Source organism: Homalodisca vitripennis, chromosome X (genome assembly GCF_021130785.1).
Source record: "Homalodisca vitripennis isolate AUS2020 chromosome X, UT_GWSS_2.1, whole genome shotgun sequence".
Lineage (NCBI taxonomy): Eukaryota > Metazoa > Arthropoda > Insecta > Hemiptera > Cicadellidae > Homalodisca > Homalodisca vitripennis.
In genome coordinates this window covers 86,185,608-86,204,217 of record NC_060215.1, presented here as the reverse complement: position 1 = coordinate 86,204,217, position 18,610 = coordinate 86,185,608, and the positions used below count along the sequence as shown (strand labels likewise).

General features: G+C 32.8%; 1 protein-coding gene across 1 annotated transcript in view; it reads left to right on the top strand.

Moving 5' to 3' along the window:
• The window catches only part of LOC124369305 (tyrosine-protein phosphatase 99A-like), a 92,866-nt gene that overhangs the window by 12,595 nt on the left and 61,661 nt on the right, over positions 1 to 18,610 (top strand). The window contains exons 2-4 of the mRNA XM_046827243.1: positions 529 to 609; positions 5,823 to 6,017; positions 7,494 to 7,801. Coding sequence (XP_046683199.1) covers positions 529 to 609; positions 5,823 to 6,017; positions 7,494 to 7,801 — 584 coding nt within the window. The remainder of the gene's footprint in view (positions 1 to 528; positions 610 to 5,822; positions 6,018 to 7,493; positions 7,802 to 18,610) is intronic.

Here is an 18,610-nt window from a genome sequence, read left to right as displayed (position 1 = left end):
CCTTTTTTTGGGACCCCTGGTTCTCTGGTACACAAATGCATTACTTCCTTTAGCCTCAGCAATCTTGACTGGATTTGAATTTTCAATGAATGAGCCTTAAGATTTCCTGGATCCCCAATTTGCCTAAGTGTTTTATAGGATGGAAAGCTAATAATGTAAAGGTATTATCTATTGTAATAATAATGAAGCAAAATGAATAATTTTATTTGCAATTGAGGTTGATTGTAGCCATGTGTCTGTAATTGAACAATTATTATCGCAACAATATAATAAACATAAATATAAAATCAATAATAAAACACTGGGATGGGTGAGGTACATAAGAAGTAACTGTCAAGTGAGTAATGACCATTAATTCTCATTTGGTATTTAATTTAACTGCAGTTTGAAAAAAAACATGTTCATATTAAGTGTAATGCAGAAATTGGATGTATATAAAAGGGAGCATTACTAAGTAGGGTTGTTAGTAATGCTTCAAAACCACTTTCCCTCTGAAACAAATGGCTAAATTATTATTTTTTTTTACAGAACTGTTCAATACTTCTACTGACAGAGGGTACACTGAGTTTGACAATGAATCAGATAGTTCCCAAAACAGAATCAATGGAAGTAAGTATTTGTTTTCTTGTTCTATAAACCTGATAGATAATATTACTTAACACATTCGCTGCAGCAAAAAGCATAATTAGGATTACCAGATGCTGAAAAATTCTTATGTAGAAAAAACTTACCTTGTGCGGTGGAAAGGCAGGATTGAAGGTCTAAATGACGTTTCCGGCCGAGTTTCCTGGAACTGTGATGTCATAAGTTTCGGCCCCTACTGGGGCCGGCCGTATATTGTGCTGGTCCCGTACTGTTGAAAGTTGTTGTTATGAGCGCTCTGCTGCTGATATCACTTACTTGTTTCATTAAGAGTCCAGGATGATTGTCCAAATGATATTTCCGTTTGTTTTTCTTTGACCATTGACGTTACAAGCTCGGCCCCAATTTCGGCCTGCCGCATATTATAGCCTTATCACTATTCTTATTAGCTATAAATATTGTATACACTATATACACCACCTCCACCTATCCAGTTTTTTACTGCAGAGAGTCATGGTAAGCTTCAAAGCACTGACCCATGCACAGGCCAGGCTTTCAGGGCATGTTACACAATGGAAAGCAGTTTTCACATTAGGTTTGCCATTTTTCGTGCACTGCCTACACTTATTTCTCTTGGTACGGCTGAAGTTTGCCTCTTGGCCTTGAATTTTGTCTAACTTGTGAACCTCTTTTCTCATTCTTTTTTGACCTGGAGTTTCAACAACATTTAAGGGAGGCGGTAAAAGTCCTTTGATCACTTCCAATCGAAAATCATATAGCGGCATGATCAACACTACTCATATGAGCATTGTATTTTACTATTGGGAGAGGTTTAGCCTTAGTATGACCTCTTTTGTCCACAAAATCCACCATTTCGTTTTCATGTTCAGTTGAAATGTATAAGACTGACCTTTTGTCTTTCCATTTCCCAATCATTACACTATTTGCATAGCGTGCAATTGTCTCACCCTGCTTCAGGGATTGATTGGTTACTTCTTGGGGTGTAAATTTTGACCAACACGTAATGTCCCTTTGCAATATGTTTTTTCAGCTAATAATTTCGAAGCAAGGGCGTAGCTGTTATAAAAATTGTCCATATACACTGAATGGCCTTGCCCCAAATAATCCTTCAAAAGGTGTGACAACCTTCTCCGTATGCCCTACACCACCTACGGTAGTATCTGATTTGCCCGTGTACATGAGAAATCTAAGAATAAATCCCTGATGCTCTGTCAAAGTGTACAATTTAACCCCTAACTTGTGCCTTTTGCCCTTGATGTACTGACGGAAGTGTAATCTTCCTCTCCACAGTACCATAGCCTCATCTAGAGATAACTAGAGATAGTGTTTGAGGCTAGTAAACACTTCTCATTTTGTCGTTGAAGAAACCTACAACGAACTGAATTTTTTCTATGGAGTTTGCAGTACCGGGGTTGACATGTCGTTTGTTTTGCAAAAATGCATACAACGCATAATGGACAAGAACCTGTACCTCGACATAAAATTACTAAAACACTTGAAATTGAATAAATAATCTGTTTTCCAATAGTCTTGGATTCGATTCATTTTTATTGTGCCTGTGTGCAATAAAACTCCTAAAAATGTCTTCAGCTCGGGTACAGTGATGTCTTTCCACACATTGATTCTTGATTTCGGTGTCAAGGTTGGTTTACTGTATACACAATTGAATGCATAAGCATTTGTAAATTTGCAAATATTTTCTAGGAAAATTTCGTCAAGTAAGAGTGTGAAAACATCTATTGGGGAACCAACCCTCGGGACTGATACTAACAAAGATTCGGTTCTGACGAATTCAATAGGCCTCATACCTGTTGTTGTAATACTCCAAGTTGGAACCTCAATAACAGTAGCCTCGTCGTCACTTTCAGAACAAGCAGATGAATTGTTTGAGGAAGTGTCGTCAACAACTCTGTATGAAATCCACAGAACCATCACTGTCGTAGTTTTGTTCATTGCTGGTGAGAAAGTTAGACTGACCAGAGGTACCTGGCACTGCAGGATCCATTTTTATAAAAAAACACACAAATAATGTAGAGAAAGAATTATACAGTTGATATACACAAAAAAAAACACACTAAACACTCAAAGACTACAACGGGCTCCTATTGAAAAAGAACCGTAACAGGTAAATGCGAACCAAACCGATCACAATAAAGCGTTGGTCATAACCTAAAATGCGGCAGAGATTGAACAGTCTACAACGAATGGCTGAATCACACTGAGGCTTTGTGTGTAGAGCGGTAAGGCGGCCCCATCTGGGGACGTCCGTACTGCACGTGCAGGTCTGCCGTCCCCTAGTGGGGCCGGCCGTACTGAATGTGTTAAAACAATTGCATAGCTCTATATGCAATTTTACTGTATTTAATTTTTGTTCAGGTCTAAATAAAGTTTTCGAAGATATCCCTGATGTAAATGGCCAGATAAAGCACTGGTCTGTTTAACTCTCTCCCGGGCTTTCGCCACAAATCGCCTTGGTGGGGAGTCAGGCTCAAATGATCAATTGTCACTAACCGCCATTAATTTTATCAGTGCTACTTTTAGAACTGATAATGGAAATATGTATATATATATACATAAACATACAGTACAGTACACACAACATAGCCAAGGTTTAATTTAATATGAATGTAGAGTTTAGCTCCAATTCACCTTCCTCTTAATGCAGCATCTGCAATTTGATGCTGTTGCAGACTTGATTCCTGAAATATGGAGTCATGTTCGTTTGAAAATATAGAAAAAAGTCAATAATTTTATATATATAAACACACACACACACACACACACACGCACGCACACGCACGCACACACACACACACACACACACACACACACACACACAACACACACACACACAAAATTCACAATTTTGAAAAAGTAATAATTTTATTACAAATATGGCATTTAATGAAAATACAGTGATATAAAATTAATGCTCTACCTTTTATGGATCTTGTGTTAGAAAACTTTAAGCAAGTCTTGAATTTTTATCTCATTTAATTGCTGCTACCGGTACTGCAGAGGCCTCAATAAATTCTTCTTCAATGGGTTAAGTAATCTTACAATCGTAATTTCAAAGTTATCTATATATATAAAAATGAAACTGTTCGTGTGTAACAGCATCACTCACAAACGGCTGGACGGATTCGCCTAATTTTTTTTAAAATTTGTTCGTCTTGATCTGTAGAAGGTTATAGGATACTTTTTATCCCTTTCCCGATTCAGGATTCCGCCCCACTGGTTACAGAAATACCCGTAAGAAATGCATTGCAGCAAACATATGTTATTAAGTGAAAGAGTCTTTTCAAATTTTTAATCAGCTGTTCTTTGTAAACATATATAATGCGACAAAAAATTGTTGTTATTTTTGACAGTAACTAAGTAAACATAAATATTTTTGACGTTTCTATGTAAACAAACATTTTTTGACATTTACAACGTGTCACAAATGTCAAATTTTTGATAAACGTGATTTGATATCTTTTTTACAATTTCCAAGAACAGTGTTATTTTCCATCAGTAAAAGGTTTAAAAAAATAGGCAAGTATTTTTGTTTTCTCATGTAAATATTCTTTGAAGAATGTTTTTCTCAACATTTTTTTTACAGAATTCCTTTGAGTTTTTATTGAATACATGTTTATAATATATATATGGTAATTGATAATGTATATGTATAATTAAATTACTTTAAAGTTAAACACTATTATCCTCTTAACAAATTAAAAAAAGATTAAATTACATTTTATCTATGTATATAACAATGAATGTTTGTGTTTGTCCTTTATGGACTCAGAAACTATTTGACCAATCATTGTGAAAATTTGTATGTATATGTATTTTTCCACGTAGGTTTATATGCTATGCCCATAGATGTAACTTACCACCATGAGGCGCTGCAAAATATACACCAAAGCGCCTGCACATTGTAAACTACAATTACGAGATAGTTTTGTATAATAACCACACACTATGTGAAGGCGCTAAGTTTTTATGGATATTTGTCTTTCAAATGAATTTCTGTTTGGCCTTATAGCTTGAATGATAGACTAATTTATTATTAAGTACATGTACGTGTACAATGGCTATAAACATACACTTTTGGCAGATTTTCTTGATAGTGTCAACAAGGTAAATTCTACATTGGCGTTGACAATATAATTCACTTGAACCAGAGGTGCTCATACACGAGCAAAGCATACAAAAAGCGTGTGAAGCCGCGGGGAACAGCTAGTTTCATTATAAAAATACTTGATGTCTCATAGTTTCTACAAGGTTATTACCTTACCTTACCAACTGGACTGGTCCTAATTGACTGGATGCTAATTAATTAACTGTGAACAGAGAAAAAACTACCACTGTGTATTTCAGCCTAAGGTATTTGACCGAGGTGGAGTGTGGTCTGTCAGTGAAGTTTCTCTGTGTTTGGCTGGATCTCGCTCTCTCTTGGTCGTCACTCAACTAAATTATACAACCGATTGGCTTCTAATATATTTGCTTTAAGACATCTCTGTTGGTGTTGTCTCTCAACATGTTTTAAGAATGGCATGTTTTGGGTTAATTCGTTCTAACAGTTTTTTGTTTGGGGCAGTGCATCTCTGTCAAATAATGTTTTTATCTTGCAAACACGTGCAGTAAGAATAATAGCATGAATAGATTGTAGAGCTCATTGTAGACCCTGGTTTGTTAGTTTAAATATCTAAATACTTTTTATTCAGCTTTCATTTTTGCAAAACTTGTTATTCATGAAAAATAACTGTAACTTAACTCTCAGTAGCAACACACATAGTTATAATAACAGAACGAAACAAGATGTTCTAACACCATATGTTAGATTAAGTAAAGCCTTAAAGAAACCATCTGTTATTGGCACGTGATTATTTAATAAATTGCCTCTCAATGTAAGATGTTTATATATATAAGACAGTTTAAGGACTCTATAAGCCGATTTTTACTTCAAAATGTTTTTTATACTGTGGAAGAATTAGTGGATAATAAACTTAAACAGTCAGTGGACTTTGGAATATTTTCAATAATGACTGTATGTTAGACCTATAAGCCTAAATATTATTTTAGTTTGTAAGCTTTGACAATACAATGTATTCAATTGAATATCTTATGGAAATAAAGATCTTATGTATTATGTCATTGATGGCCTTTAATATACATCTACGTAACGAATGAATCATGTTCGATTTTTCAATATTGTTATGTATTTTTTTCAGTTTTAAGTCAACCTCTTAATTTGACTGTGGGATCAGTAACAGACACTACAATGGAGCTTTCTTGGCTTAAACCTGTCAATTCTAATCCAGATGAGGTTTTGGAGTATTATATCTACTACATTCATCATAATTACACAAATTGTAAGAAACACTCAGCAACAGCTTCCTACATAAATTATTTGTTAACCAATTTAGGTAAGTTAATTTAAATTGTCTGATATTATCACTAACTCATAACTTCTATTGTATCCCTTTTCACTAGCTATTTATCCTAGAGCTGTAACGGTTCCTTCTTCAAGGCAGATTTCCCAATGCCTTGGAGCTCAGAGTGAGTTGAGATGGACAAACAATTTTTTTAAATTATCAGGTATAGAACATTTATTTTCACTCAAAACCCACTAAACTAAAATTGTGACACATTTGGTGAAGTGAATTAACAAGAGCTAATTCAAAGTTGCAGATACTTATCCCGTCAGGTACAAAAAAGATACATCTTAAGGCTGAGATGAAAGTAGATTTACTGATACAAAAGCCAGAACTAATATAATTTTTTGTTTGCCACTACACATTATTATTTATTCCCTATGTTGGAGAATAAAATTTCATTTTCATTATAGTATGTTGTATTCAATAGTTCATTAATAGTATTAGTTTGTATTAAATTATAATTAAGATTAAGTATTAAAAATTAAAGTTGTATTTGTTTTAATAGATACTCATTTATTGAGTAATAAGGGTAATTAATTAACCAGTGAAGAATATTTTGTTTAAAGTTATTGCAAGACGTAGTGTGAGCATTATCAGGAAGTTTATTAAAACATTTGGAGATATTTATTGATTTTGAACGAAGTTCCTAGTTTTGTTAGGTGGTGTTGCAAAATTTCAAGCTTAAAACAAGCTGAATCTTCACTGCAAAAGATTTGTGAATAGTAACGGCAAAAAAAAACAAATTGTAGCAATTTCAGAGAAGTATTCACAGTTGTTTTAGAAGCATGTCATAGCTCCGTGTTTTTGGCTGAGCTCAAATTAAAAAATCCTCTGAAAAGGAAAAGATTTGAGGACATAGAACAATTCAAACAAAGTACACCAAGGGATCTGTTACATATTCCAAAAATTATTCCAAGGAATTTTTTTAATGAGAGGAGCGTTGGATGAGGTTTTCCGTGACTTGGGACCAGGTCATAGTCGACGCCGAGTGACCCGTGTTCTTGCCAAAAGTCAAGGTCAGATCATTTTTAAATACACCTTTTAAACATCAGAAATATTACATTTATATGAAACAAAAATATAACTTTGTTAGATTTTCTTTAAAAATGAGTGCCATGTTATTATTGCTTTGCATTCTGTCAAAATTTAATTGTCTTCCTTAGTATTTCAAACCTGATTTATGTAAATAAAGTGAAGATTTTATCAAAATAATGTTATTTTGACGAAGTCTATTGTAATCTTTGGAGTACTTAATGGCCCATAAAACTTCTGATTTATAGCTCTTTATATTCTACTTTGTTTTTGTAGAAATAATTTAAATTCAAATTGGTATTTTATAATTTAGAACCATATTAGGCAATGATTGATTTACTTTATAGTTTTTATTAAGTATCTATTCTTCAAAGAGTAATTTGTATATGTAAGGATTAATTTTAAATCTTAACTGAAAAATTTTGATTTTAGAGCCTTACGCACAATATAAGGTGTGGGTGAAAGCTTCTTCCAATAACCATGATGGAGAGTCAAGCGAGCCAGTGACCAAGCAGACAGATGTCAGTGGGCCAGGGCCCCCCCATATCCTGAATGCTACATGTGTAAGCCCCTCCACTTTGGCCATCTACTGGACCCATCCCCCCTCTTTTAACAGGACAATTGACACGTACATCATTGCCTATCGGGAAGAGCATTCTTACGCATTCAGCAACATTACTGTAAAACCCTGCAACTACTCCTGCCAGGACTTGTGTAGTGCCTTGTGCAGGGATGATAAGGTAAATAACAGGATTTAACTTTCATTTTTGGACTACCAAATTGTAGATTGTGTGTATAACTGTTTTGGTACCCATACCCTTAAATAAATTCTTGTGCCAAATGCACTATGCAAAATGTAAGGTTTTGGGTAAAAACATTGCTGTGCCTCTGATATTTTACATGTTTTCGGTTTATTCAATACATATACATTTTAACTGTTAAGTTTATTTTGATCTTGATAATAGTGAAACTAAGAAAAAATCTAAAATATTCAAGAAATATTCTAGTTGAAAGTAAGAAAAATTTTCAAGGTATTAATCATTCCACAAGGAATTGTAAGAATTAAATACTGAGCACGGATCCCGTAGTGTCACATGATTGACATTTTGTACTGAATTATATTGCGTAAACTGTATTTCTTCTTACTCTGTAACATCTATCGTTTAGTTGATCAATACACTATTAGCTACACAATTTATTGCTGTCGCCTTTTTTTTGCAAAATCACGTTTGAAAATGTACCATACTAAAAACCGTACAAAGTGCTCATTTGCTCAAGTGCTCCGTGGAAGGCTGCTATGTTCAAATGGGACATAGAAAAATGAATGTCAATATTTTAGATTACTTGTTATAAAACATGTGTGAACCACTTTCCCCTTTAAACAATTCTAACAGATTTTTTTAATAATTTAATTTTTGATAGAATACCACATTTATTATTTTTTTATCAAAAGAGAGAAGACAACAAGAGAAATAAAGGTATTTAAGCATTTTTTTATTTATTTACTGGAGTCCTTAGCTGCTTTACCCGTTGAAGTTCTAACTGTAGAATTTGCAGGAAACTTTACTTAGTGTGGACCTATTCCCAATGCTAAAATCTGAGATGGTCATTAGAATAAGTCAACTTTGTCACACCCCAACTCTCCACACTATACAGCGCCTTGATCTCATGGGTACAAATATGGATATAATAATATAATAGAGCATTGAGCATGATGTTTACATTCATCATTGTAAACAAAACGTATTCAGTTTTCAGTGTACATTTCAAGTGTCTGTATCTAATATTTATGAAGAGTATAGAGTAAATGAAATGAAAAATGACATAACTGAGCATTCACTGCATATAATGACTTTTGATTTTAACACGTTCGCTGCTAAAAATCCCTATATAGAGTTCCCTATATGCTGAAATTTTAAAAATATATTTTTACTTACTTTTGGATGAAATATGATATAAATATATGAAAATTGCTCATAAATCACAAAAGTTATTACTCTCTATCATTTTGGGAATGCAGTAACTATGGTTACCGCTAGCTTCTGAGGGCAGTCTTCCTTGCCAGCTGGTAACTCTAGTTACCGATCGCACTAGGGAACGCGCTTTTATGGCAGTAGGAATATTCCAAATGAATATATTGTAGCTAAGTAAATTGTATTTTATTCGTTTTAGACACATATAAACAATATTTATACGTAAATGTGAAAACCAAAATGAATGTAGAAGTTTATAAAAATGTGAAAAAATTTATATAAATCTCCGCTAACTCACTCAAATTCAGTTAATATCTACAAATATTTGGTGAGCAATTATAACAAAATATATTGAAATGTTTACTTGAAATTATACAAAAAATAGTGTATTACATAAGTTTATAAAAATGTATTCCAATCCGATTGTGAGAGATCCATTGGCATGGGTTGGTCTCATAATCAGGATCCTCAACTTCCGAGTCCGTCTAGTACTCCACATCGTCCATGTTGTCATCCTCGTCGTTTGAACTCAATACTGGGCTCTGTTGTACGCTTTGGACTTGGTTATTGTACACCACTTGGTCCTGGGGGAAGATGCATTGTGTTGCACGACTTACTACTATAAAAACTTTAAAAATAATGAAAAAGTCTAATGTAAAACCGAAGTGCATAAAAATGTGGGAAAAGTACCTCCCGAGATATACATTGTTGTGATAGCTCGAGTGCTGGCCGCACACTGACCTCATTTCAGAACAAAGGCTCTGTGGTAACCACAGTTTATATGTCTACAATGTTTACATCCTGTATTTTTACATTCTTACTGGTACAATAGTTGGCTACTGAATATAACTGATTACAGGTAATAAAAACAAATGTGGATGAAAAATGTATTATAGCACCTCAAATTTCTGATTTAGGTATTTTACTTCACTGTGAATTAAATAAACTTATTGGAAAAACTGATGAAAGCAAATCAGTTGAAGAACTGTATCTTCAATAGGTAACATCCTCGATCAATGGAATATCGGAATATGGATCAATGACTATATTTTTAGAATTCATGAACTTCAGAAACAGTTAAAAAAAACCTGGAGGAACAATATTACCTTGTAGAATCTAAATGCAAAAAAGAGTCTTCAAGACAAATATCTCTTTTAGAGGAAATCTTGGTGCTGGAAAACTGGTTGTGGCTGACGGTATGACATAATTACAAAAATTCTGAAGAAAAATATAATGAGAATCAACTTGATTTCAAATAAAAGATATCTACAAAAACAGATGAAATAAGTAAATTGAAGGGTAAAATAAAGAATCTAGAATTATGTTTAAATCAAATTGAAAGCAAGTGCAAGGAGTTGGAAACACTTAACTGTAAATTAAAATCAGACCATGATGCTGCTACAAAACTATGTCTCCAACACAAGAAAGAACTAACAGACAACATGAAGTGGCTAGATGACCCAACAATCAGCATTATTTACAAACATTATATCAGAAAGTTACACATAAGAATTTTGGTATATACCAAATGGATCCCACTTTGGCACACCTATTAAAAATGTCTTACTAGGTTTATACAAGAGATCTGTTTGTAAAACTTGAACTTGAACAGTATTTATATGTTTTTGTCCTGTTAAATAATAATAAGAGAAGAAGTGGAAAGCGGCAGTCACTATTTTTGATTGGTTTTATACACAGTACAGAGCATGGGACTGCATTGCTACTCATACAATATTTTAAATAACCATGTTTTAAACAGTGTTCAAAGCCTGGTACAACATATAAATAATAACAAAATTCCTTATGAAAATGAGGTCCCAGTAAATATTCAAGGAAACAGGATTTTTCCGGACATTTGCCATCGTTCAGTGATACAAAATATCAGTAACACTACGTTTCGAGATCTGCAACCTGATCTCTTCTTCAGATACCTGAAGATTGCAGATCTCGAAACGTAGTGTTACTGATTTCTTGATTCACTGAACAATGGCAAATGTCCGGAAAAATCCTGTTTCCTTCACAATCCTTCTATTGTCAAAAATAACCTTTAGTAAATATTACTGAAGTTACAATTTCAGGTCAAAACCTTGAATTAATCAGAGTTTTCATACAAAAATGGGAAGATGTTTGTTTTAATAACATATAAGACAAATGCTGAGTCAAACCCATGAATGGAGAAATTGGTAAATGATAAAAGTCATTCAGAAGGGAGAGGGGCTGAGTCAATTGATGCACACAGTGATACAGAAAATGAATTAAACTGGCAGTTAGTACAGAATAAATGGTAAAAATCACAAGTTAAAAAAAGTAAAAATGAATAATACCACAAAAAAAAAAAAAAAAAAAAAAAAAAAAAAAAAAAAAAAAAAAAAAAAAAAAAAAACCAATACAGACAAAATTGATCAGGACAAGTTTAACAGCATTGTTTGATCATCATAACTGTCTGGAAAACTTAAACTATTATCTGTGGGGGACAGTCACCTTTTAAGTATGTAGTGAAAGATTTTATTGAAATGTATTCTAATTTTACACATAAAGATAAATTGTTTGTGGTCACTGCAACTAATGACACTCAGCCTGATGGAAGACGTCAATGCATTCCAGACTTGCAGCTGATTAAAAATGTTTTTTCATTTACAGGTATGGTGGTTGTGTTAGTGCCGGACAGATACAACACTACATCTTGTGATAGAATATATCGGTTTTTAATAGATATTTAACGTAACACCTTTTGTCTATGAAGAATGTTCAGGTGATTTTGTATGGATTTCTTAATGAGGATCCACTATACTGGCCATGGACTGCATCCAAACATTAAGGGGAAAACAGTTTTGCCAATAAAAAGCAAGTTCATTTTGTGCAGATCAGGAGAACACACAACCGTGTTATAACCAGTAGCCCAGGATGCTGTGTGTGGGTGCTAAGCGTGTGCAGGATGATATTTTGTGCTCAACACCAAAGAACGAGTTGAATGTGGCATTTGTTGACATAATTTATCATCATTGATTGATCCTGTATCCTCCTCTACTCTTACACAGAGTGTCAGTAGGGGCCTTAGTCACTGCACGTGTTGCATAGAGCAACATCACTAATATCACCAGTGCTGGAAGCCAATCATCAGCTTGTAACGGATAGAAAACTCCAGAAAGTCAACCGACAAGTAAAAACTGTGAATGTAAATAACAGTAGTATTATTGGTAAGGTTGATGCAGATAAGATTAATTTAGTTGTAAATAGCCAAGTAATAAAAGCCAAAAGTTTCCAATTCCCATCGTTGGTTACAATGAAGAGAACAGAACAAAAATCAATCTGAAGACTGAAACAAAGGACTTTATATTATGTAATCATAATGATGTTACAAAAAATACAGTTAAGGTGGTTCACTCAAATATAGAAAAAGCTCTTGAGCAGAATAAAACAAACAAATCTGTAGCCTTTGTGCATTGCCTATCAGCTACAATAAAAAGTAAATGAGTGCAGGTGTGCGTGAGTCTTCAGAAATAAAATTGGAAAATCCCCTCTTTCGGATAGCCTGAGTAATCACTTGACTAACCAAAGCCTGAAGGGAGCAGGAATATATGACGACAACCAAACACAAATATTACCATAAACCTCTGGTTAAGGATTATAATCAAGCCTATGATGATTTAATTCATGACTTTTTGCAAAAATGTTCCAGAAGCTCAAATGTTCCCCAATGGGATATGTTAGGAACCAAATCTCTGTATAACAATTTGTTTCCAGAATTGCACATTTCTACATAGTACAGGAGACACAGGTTGTATTATTGTGCATGAAAGAAAATCTACATGGAAGTCAAGAAAGAGGCAACATCTGAATTTAATTGAAAAACTTGAATATGGACTGGAAATAGCAATGAAGATCAACCAAGACTGTTGGCAACTTGGAAAAGGAGGTGGTTCAACCATCTCAAACTGTAACGCCAGTATCACTGGGGAGTTCCGATCTCCAGCCCACAGATAAAACCAGAACGGTGATTGCTGCCTACTCCTGACCACAGGCCACATTGTGACCAGCACTTCTTGCCTTTGGGACGGATTTCAGAGCTTAAACACTCTGAATAACACAGAGGAAAGAAAAGGAAGGAAAGAGGAAAGGAAAAGCAAAGACATTTCTGTAGTAATTTAGGAATTTGTGAACAAAAAAAACGTTATGAACAAAGCAGTCATGTTCTTGGAAGTTCGGTTGATACTTTGGGGAGGGGCTCTTGACTCTACTTTAAACTTATTAGTCAAAAGAAAGAAATTCCAATTTAAGTGAATCTTCAATTCATAATATACTACAAAAACATAACAAATCATTAAAAATCTTCTACCAGAAGCTAGAAAGTTTTATGACACATTCAGGAGCTTTACAAGATATTTTAGATGAGTTAAATCCAAACATAATAATTTTATTTGAAAATAATCTGAAAAAAAAAAAAAAAATAGAAAGACTACATTTAAATAACTATGTAATCAATGCTTGTTACTGTAGAGATTCAACCACAAAGGGCAGTGTCGCTTTACTTTCAAACACATGTATTAAGTAGAGGCGGGTGGTCATCTCGGCAGTGACTGGGCTTTTAGAAGATTAAAAATTTGAATATTGTGCAGTAGAGTATTCTGCTGAAAATTGTAAATTTATACTAGTATAGTATATCGATCACCAGCAGTGATACTTTTGAATTTTTAGATAAATATAGCCTTTATGTTGCAAAATTGTAAAAATCGTATTATTGCATGTGATATAGAGCACCTGGGATTAAAAAATATTCTAAAAAGCCATGGTATGAATTACCTTGTAGATTTTCCTATAACAATGTGTGCCACTTCCATGTCAAGTTTAGACAACTTTCTGACAAGCATACTTCCCAATCAATTGAAAATTGAAGGCATTATTACAAACGTCAACAACATAATTAGTAAAAACATTATCATTGTAGACAACTCCTAGAATACCCATTAACATCAGCTGATGGAAAATCAAAATCTAACATAAATAACGAGTAAATCTTTCAAAGAAAATATCAATAGTTTTATTAAAAGCTTGGAAGAGGAAGATTTGTTTAATATTTACTTATACCCCATTGATAAAAACTATACAGATTTGTATGCATTACTTTAATGTTGCTTTTCCAAAACAAATGTAAGGAAAATCAGGATAAAAAATATTGGATAACAAATTAAATTAGAGAACAACAGAAAAGCTTATTAACTTGTAAGAAAACAAACAATGTCAACCAAAATTACCAAAAGTTGAATAAACTAAGAAGTTTTTTTTTTGATAAGCGAATCTTGAATGTTAAAACCCAGAAATTGAAAATAAAAACATATATAAACACAAAAATATTAAAATTACCGAGGATGGGAAAACTATCTTAGATCATGTTAAGATAATTGATGCCTTTAATAAATATTTGGTTATCATAGTTCAGAACAAGTTATGTAAGACAGTTAATTAGCAGACCAAGTCAACAAGAACAGCACAGTACTACAAATAACCAGTGTCACCAGCAAATATTTCCCTGTAAACCCTTAAGTAAATTTGAGATAAGATGTATTATTGATTCCTTCAAAAGTAAGCTCTCAAGTGGATATTACGTGACAGTGACAGTGATAAAGCAGATAAATCACAATTGTGTACAGTTTTGGTTCATTTGATTAAATCATCTCTAGTGTCAGGTATATTTCATAAGAAACTTAAACTGTTTAAAATAATTCCTATACACAAAAGGCAATGAGAAAGACATGAAAAATTACAGGTCAATAGCAATGCGTCCAGTAATTTCAAAAAAATTATGAAAAAGCCATGTTCATACGATTTTATGAATATTTAGAAAAATATCATATCCTTGATTACATGCATGCAACATGGATTTTGTCAAGGAAAGCCAATTTTGTCTGCAGCAATTTCATTTTTAGAACCTATAATAGAGTCCATTGATAGAGGCGAAGGTGTAGTAGGAATTTATATGAACATTTGTAGCGTTTGACAGTATTGACCACTCCATTTTGCTCCAAAAGTTGCATGATATTGGAGTGAGAGGAGTAAATAATATATCCTTTAGGTTATACCTTTCTAAAAGAAGTCAATTCGTGAAATTACACATGTATAAGACCAAAATAAAATTATAAATCTATGTCTAATTTGCTACTAATTCTTTATGGCGTACCTCAGGGAACTATTCTTGGCCCTTTACTTTTTTTATGTTACCTTCAAGGTCCATCACAATATCTTAGTTATGTTGCACCAGACAACTTATGCTTGTATATGGATGATTCTAATTTGAGAATATCAGCAAAGTCACAACAAGAAATTGAACTATTGAGTTTTTATGAATTGGCTAATATTAAACAGTTTTGTGATTAAAATAACCTTTTTATAAAGAAACAAAAAAAAAACAAAATTTATTACTTTATCAACAAAAAAATAAGCACAAACTACATCCCTATATAATCTTAGGCACAGAAAACATAAGAACAGGTTAAAAAAACCAAAGTCTTGGGTATGAAGGTTGATGCCAACTTAAGCTGGGACAAACATACTGACCACGTTCTAGCAAAAGTCAGCTTTGGTCTGTAAGCCATAAGAAGAGTGTTTCGCTTTTGCAACCCAAATGTTTTAAAATTAGTTTATTTTGTCCATGTACACTCTCATATATCTTATGGTATTGTCTTATATAGGACAACTTCTGAGGAAAACCTAGATAAAATTCTTAATATTAAAATAAAAGCATTGAGAGCTATCTTTAAATTTAATTGGCGAGATTCGGTAAGACTGTATTTTAGAGAATTAAATATATTAAAAGTTAATAGTTGATATGATTTTGAATGACACTAGAGGAAAGCAAGAGTGTATTATTAAAAAAAAACATATTTTGGAATTAAAATAAAGACCACTTAATAAAGTTGAAAATTTAAGTTATTCAAACATTACCAATTAATTTAAAGAATGAAAATAGCTTTAAAAAATTCAAATAAAATTTAAAGGAGTATTTAACAGAATTTGCAATATTCACTCGATGAGTGTTTATGAGTTAGTTAAGTTGTAACATTTAATTGTAATAAATTGTTAAATTGTAAATTTTAATATTAATATAGTTTTGCTTTAGTTATGTAGTTTAAAAAATGACCCTATTTTATGCACCAGCTGTACACCGATAAATAAAGAGAATTTTGATTTGATAAGAAATCCCATCATTATCTTCAGTCGTCTTTCTTTAAATTTGATTACAAAGTCATCTTTCTTTAAACTTTATTACAAAATGGGTCAACATTTATACTTTAAATAGATATAATTTCTTGTGAATGATGAACAATTCTTTCTCTTTCTTTTCTTTAAGAAAATTGTCTTAAATGATTGTCGATTCTGAAATTATAAAAAATTGTCTCAACAAAAATCTGATTTCTCCACTGTAAAGGAATGAGGAAATGATTATCTCTTTGGTGAATAATAAAAAACAAAATAAATGTTACTGTTTTTCTGCATGATTTTGTACTTTGTGTAAAACCTTATATCGTGTCTTAACATGAGTTAGCATGGCACAATATGGGTATTATGGCTTTTTAGTGATCAGAGGTGTCTTTAAAACATTAAACATTTATAAGACTATATATCAATCAATCAATCAATCAATCAATTCTTTATTGTCATTAAACAACATACAACATTGTAATAGACATTGTCAATTAGGAACATAAAATTTACTCTATGCTAAAAATATAAATATAAAGGCCTACAACATAAAACATATAAAATATTAGACTAGAATGGTAGGCTATGTATTGTTAAAACTTAAGGTCACTCATGTCAGCAGTTTCCCAGTCCTCAACACAATAAAAGGCTTTAATTTTTAACCAATTTTGTAAAACGTTTTTAAAATTATGTACAGTAACATTCTTAGCAGCTAATGGTAACTTATTAAACAGTTTGACCCCAATGTAACCATAACTGTGTTGTGTTTTACTTAGTCTAACATATTTACAATCAATTAGGCCCTTATTTCTAGTGTTATGCTCATGGCAACTACCTCTTAGGTTATATTCATCCAAATGTTCTTTAACATAGACCAGACATTGGAGAATATACATTGAGGGAACAGTAAGTATGCCTAGCTCTGTAAAATGTGATCTACAGCTATCCAGAAAGCCAATACCTGAAACACATCTGATTGCTCGCTTTTGCCATTTAAAAACCTCCTTTGCACCAGGGGCGTTTCCCCACAGGATTAGGCCATACAATATGTGCGAGTGGAAAAAGGCATAGTATGCATTTATGACTTAAACTGTCATTTGTGTACTGTTTTAGCTTACTTAGTAGGAAAACTACTCTAGATAAGCGAGTACACAAGTTACTTGTGTGATGATGCCAGCCCAATTTACAGTCTAATGTAATTCCTGACAATTTCACAGTCTTATCATCTAAGTTACATAAACTAAATACAATTTCCTCTGTTTTACTACTATTTACAGACAATTGATTGGCACAGAACCATAGATTAGATCTCTCAACCATATAGTTTTTAACAATACAGTTAGTTTCAGAATTAGCGCTTGAAGTTAACAGTGTCGTGTCATCTGCATATAAAATACATTTATCAGGGATAAAAGCAGGTAGATCATTGACAAATATCACAAACAGAAAAGGGCCTAGGACAGAGCCCTGAGGTACCCCACTTAAAACTCTTAAAACATCAGATTTTTCTTCAGAAATTTTTACAAATTGATATCTATCAGTCAGATATGTCTCCATTAACAATAATTCTTTTCCCTTAATGTTATAAGATTGTAGTTTTTTAATAAGAACATTATGAGGAACAACATCAAAAGCTTTACTTAGGTCTAATAGCACAGCAGATGTTTCTTTTTTGGCCTCAAAACCACTCATTACATGTGATACAACATCTTCCACAGCCTTAATAGTAGAAAGGTTTTTCCTAAACCCATATTGAGATGGGGATAACATTTTGTTGGCTTCAAAATGACATTCTAGTTGACTTTTTATTGCACTTTCAATCACCTTAGATATTACAGGAATGAGCGAAATAGGTCGATAGCTATTGGCATCCTGCCTATCACCTTTCTTATAAACTGGTACTGTAACTGTTATTTTTAAACACTTAGGGTAGGTACCTTCATGTAGAACCCAATTAATCAGGAAAGTTAGAGGATCTACTATGCTAGTAACAATCTTTTTTAGAACAAAATTAGACATGCCATAGACATCCTGAGCTTTAGAATTACTTAAACTATTTACAATTTTATTTACATGATCTACAGTAACTTCTTTCCATTTAAAAACATTTGGAGAAGGTGCACTCCATGTTGACAATAATATATCAATAGGATCAGAGACATTATCATGACTTATAGTACTGTTAACATTAGGCCTACTTCCTACATTTATAAAATGAGTATTCAAAGCATTGACAGAAATAGGTATAGGCCTATCATACTTATTTGTTGAATTAGACAGCCTTCCACACTCAGAGTTAATGATATGCCAAGCTGCTTTACATTTATTTGTAGCATTCATAATATAGTTTTCATTTGCCTGTTTTTTTGCTATCTTAAC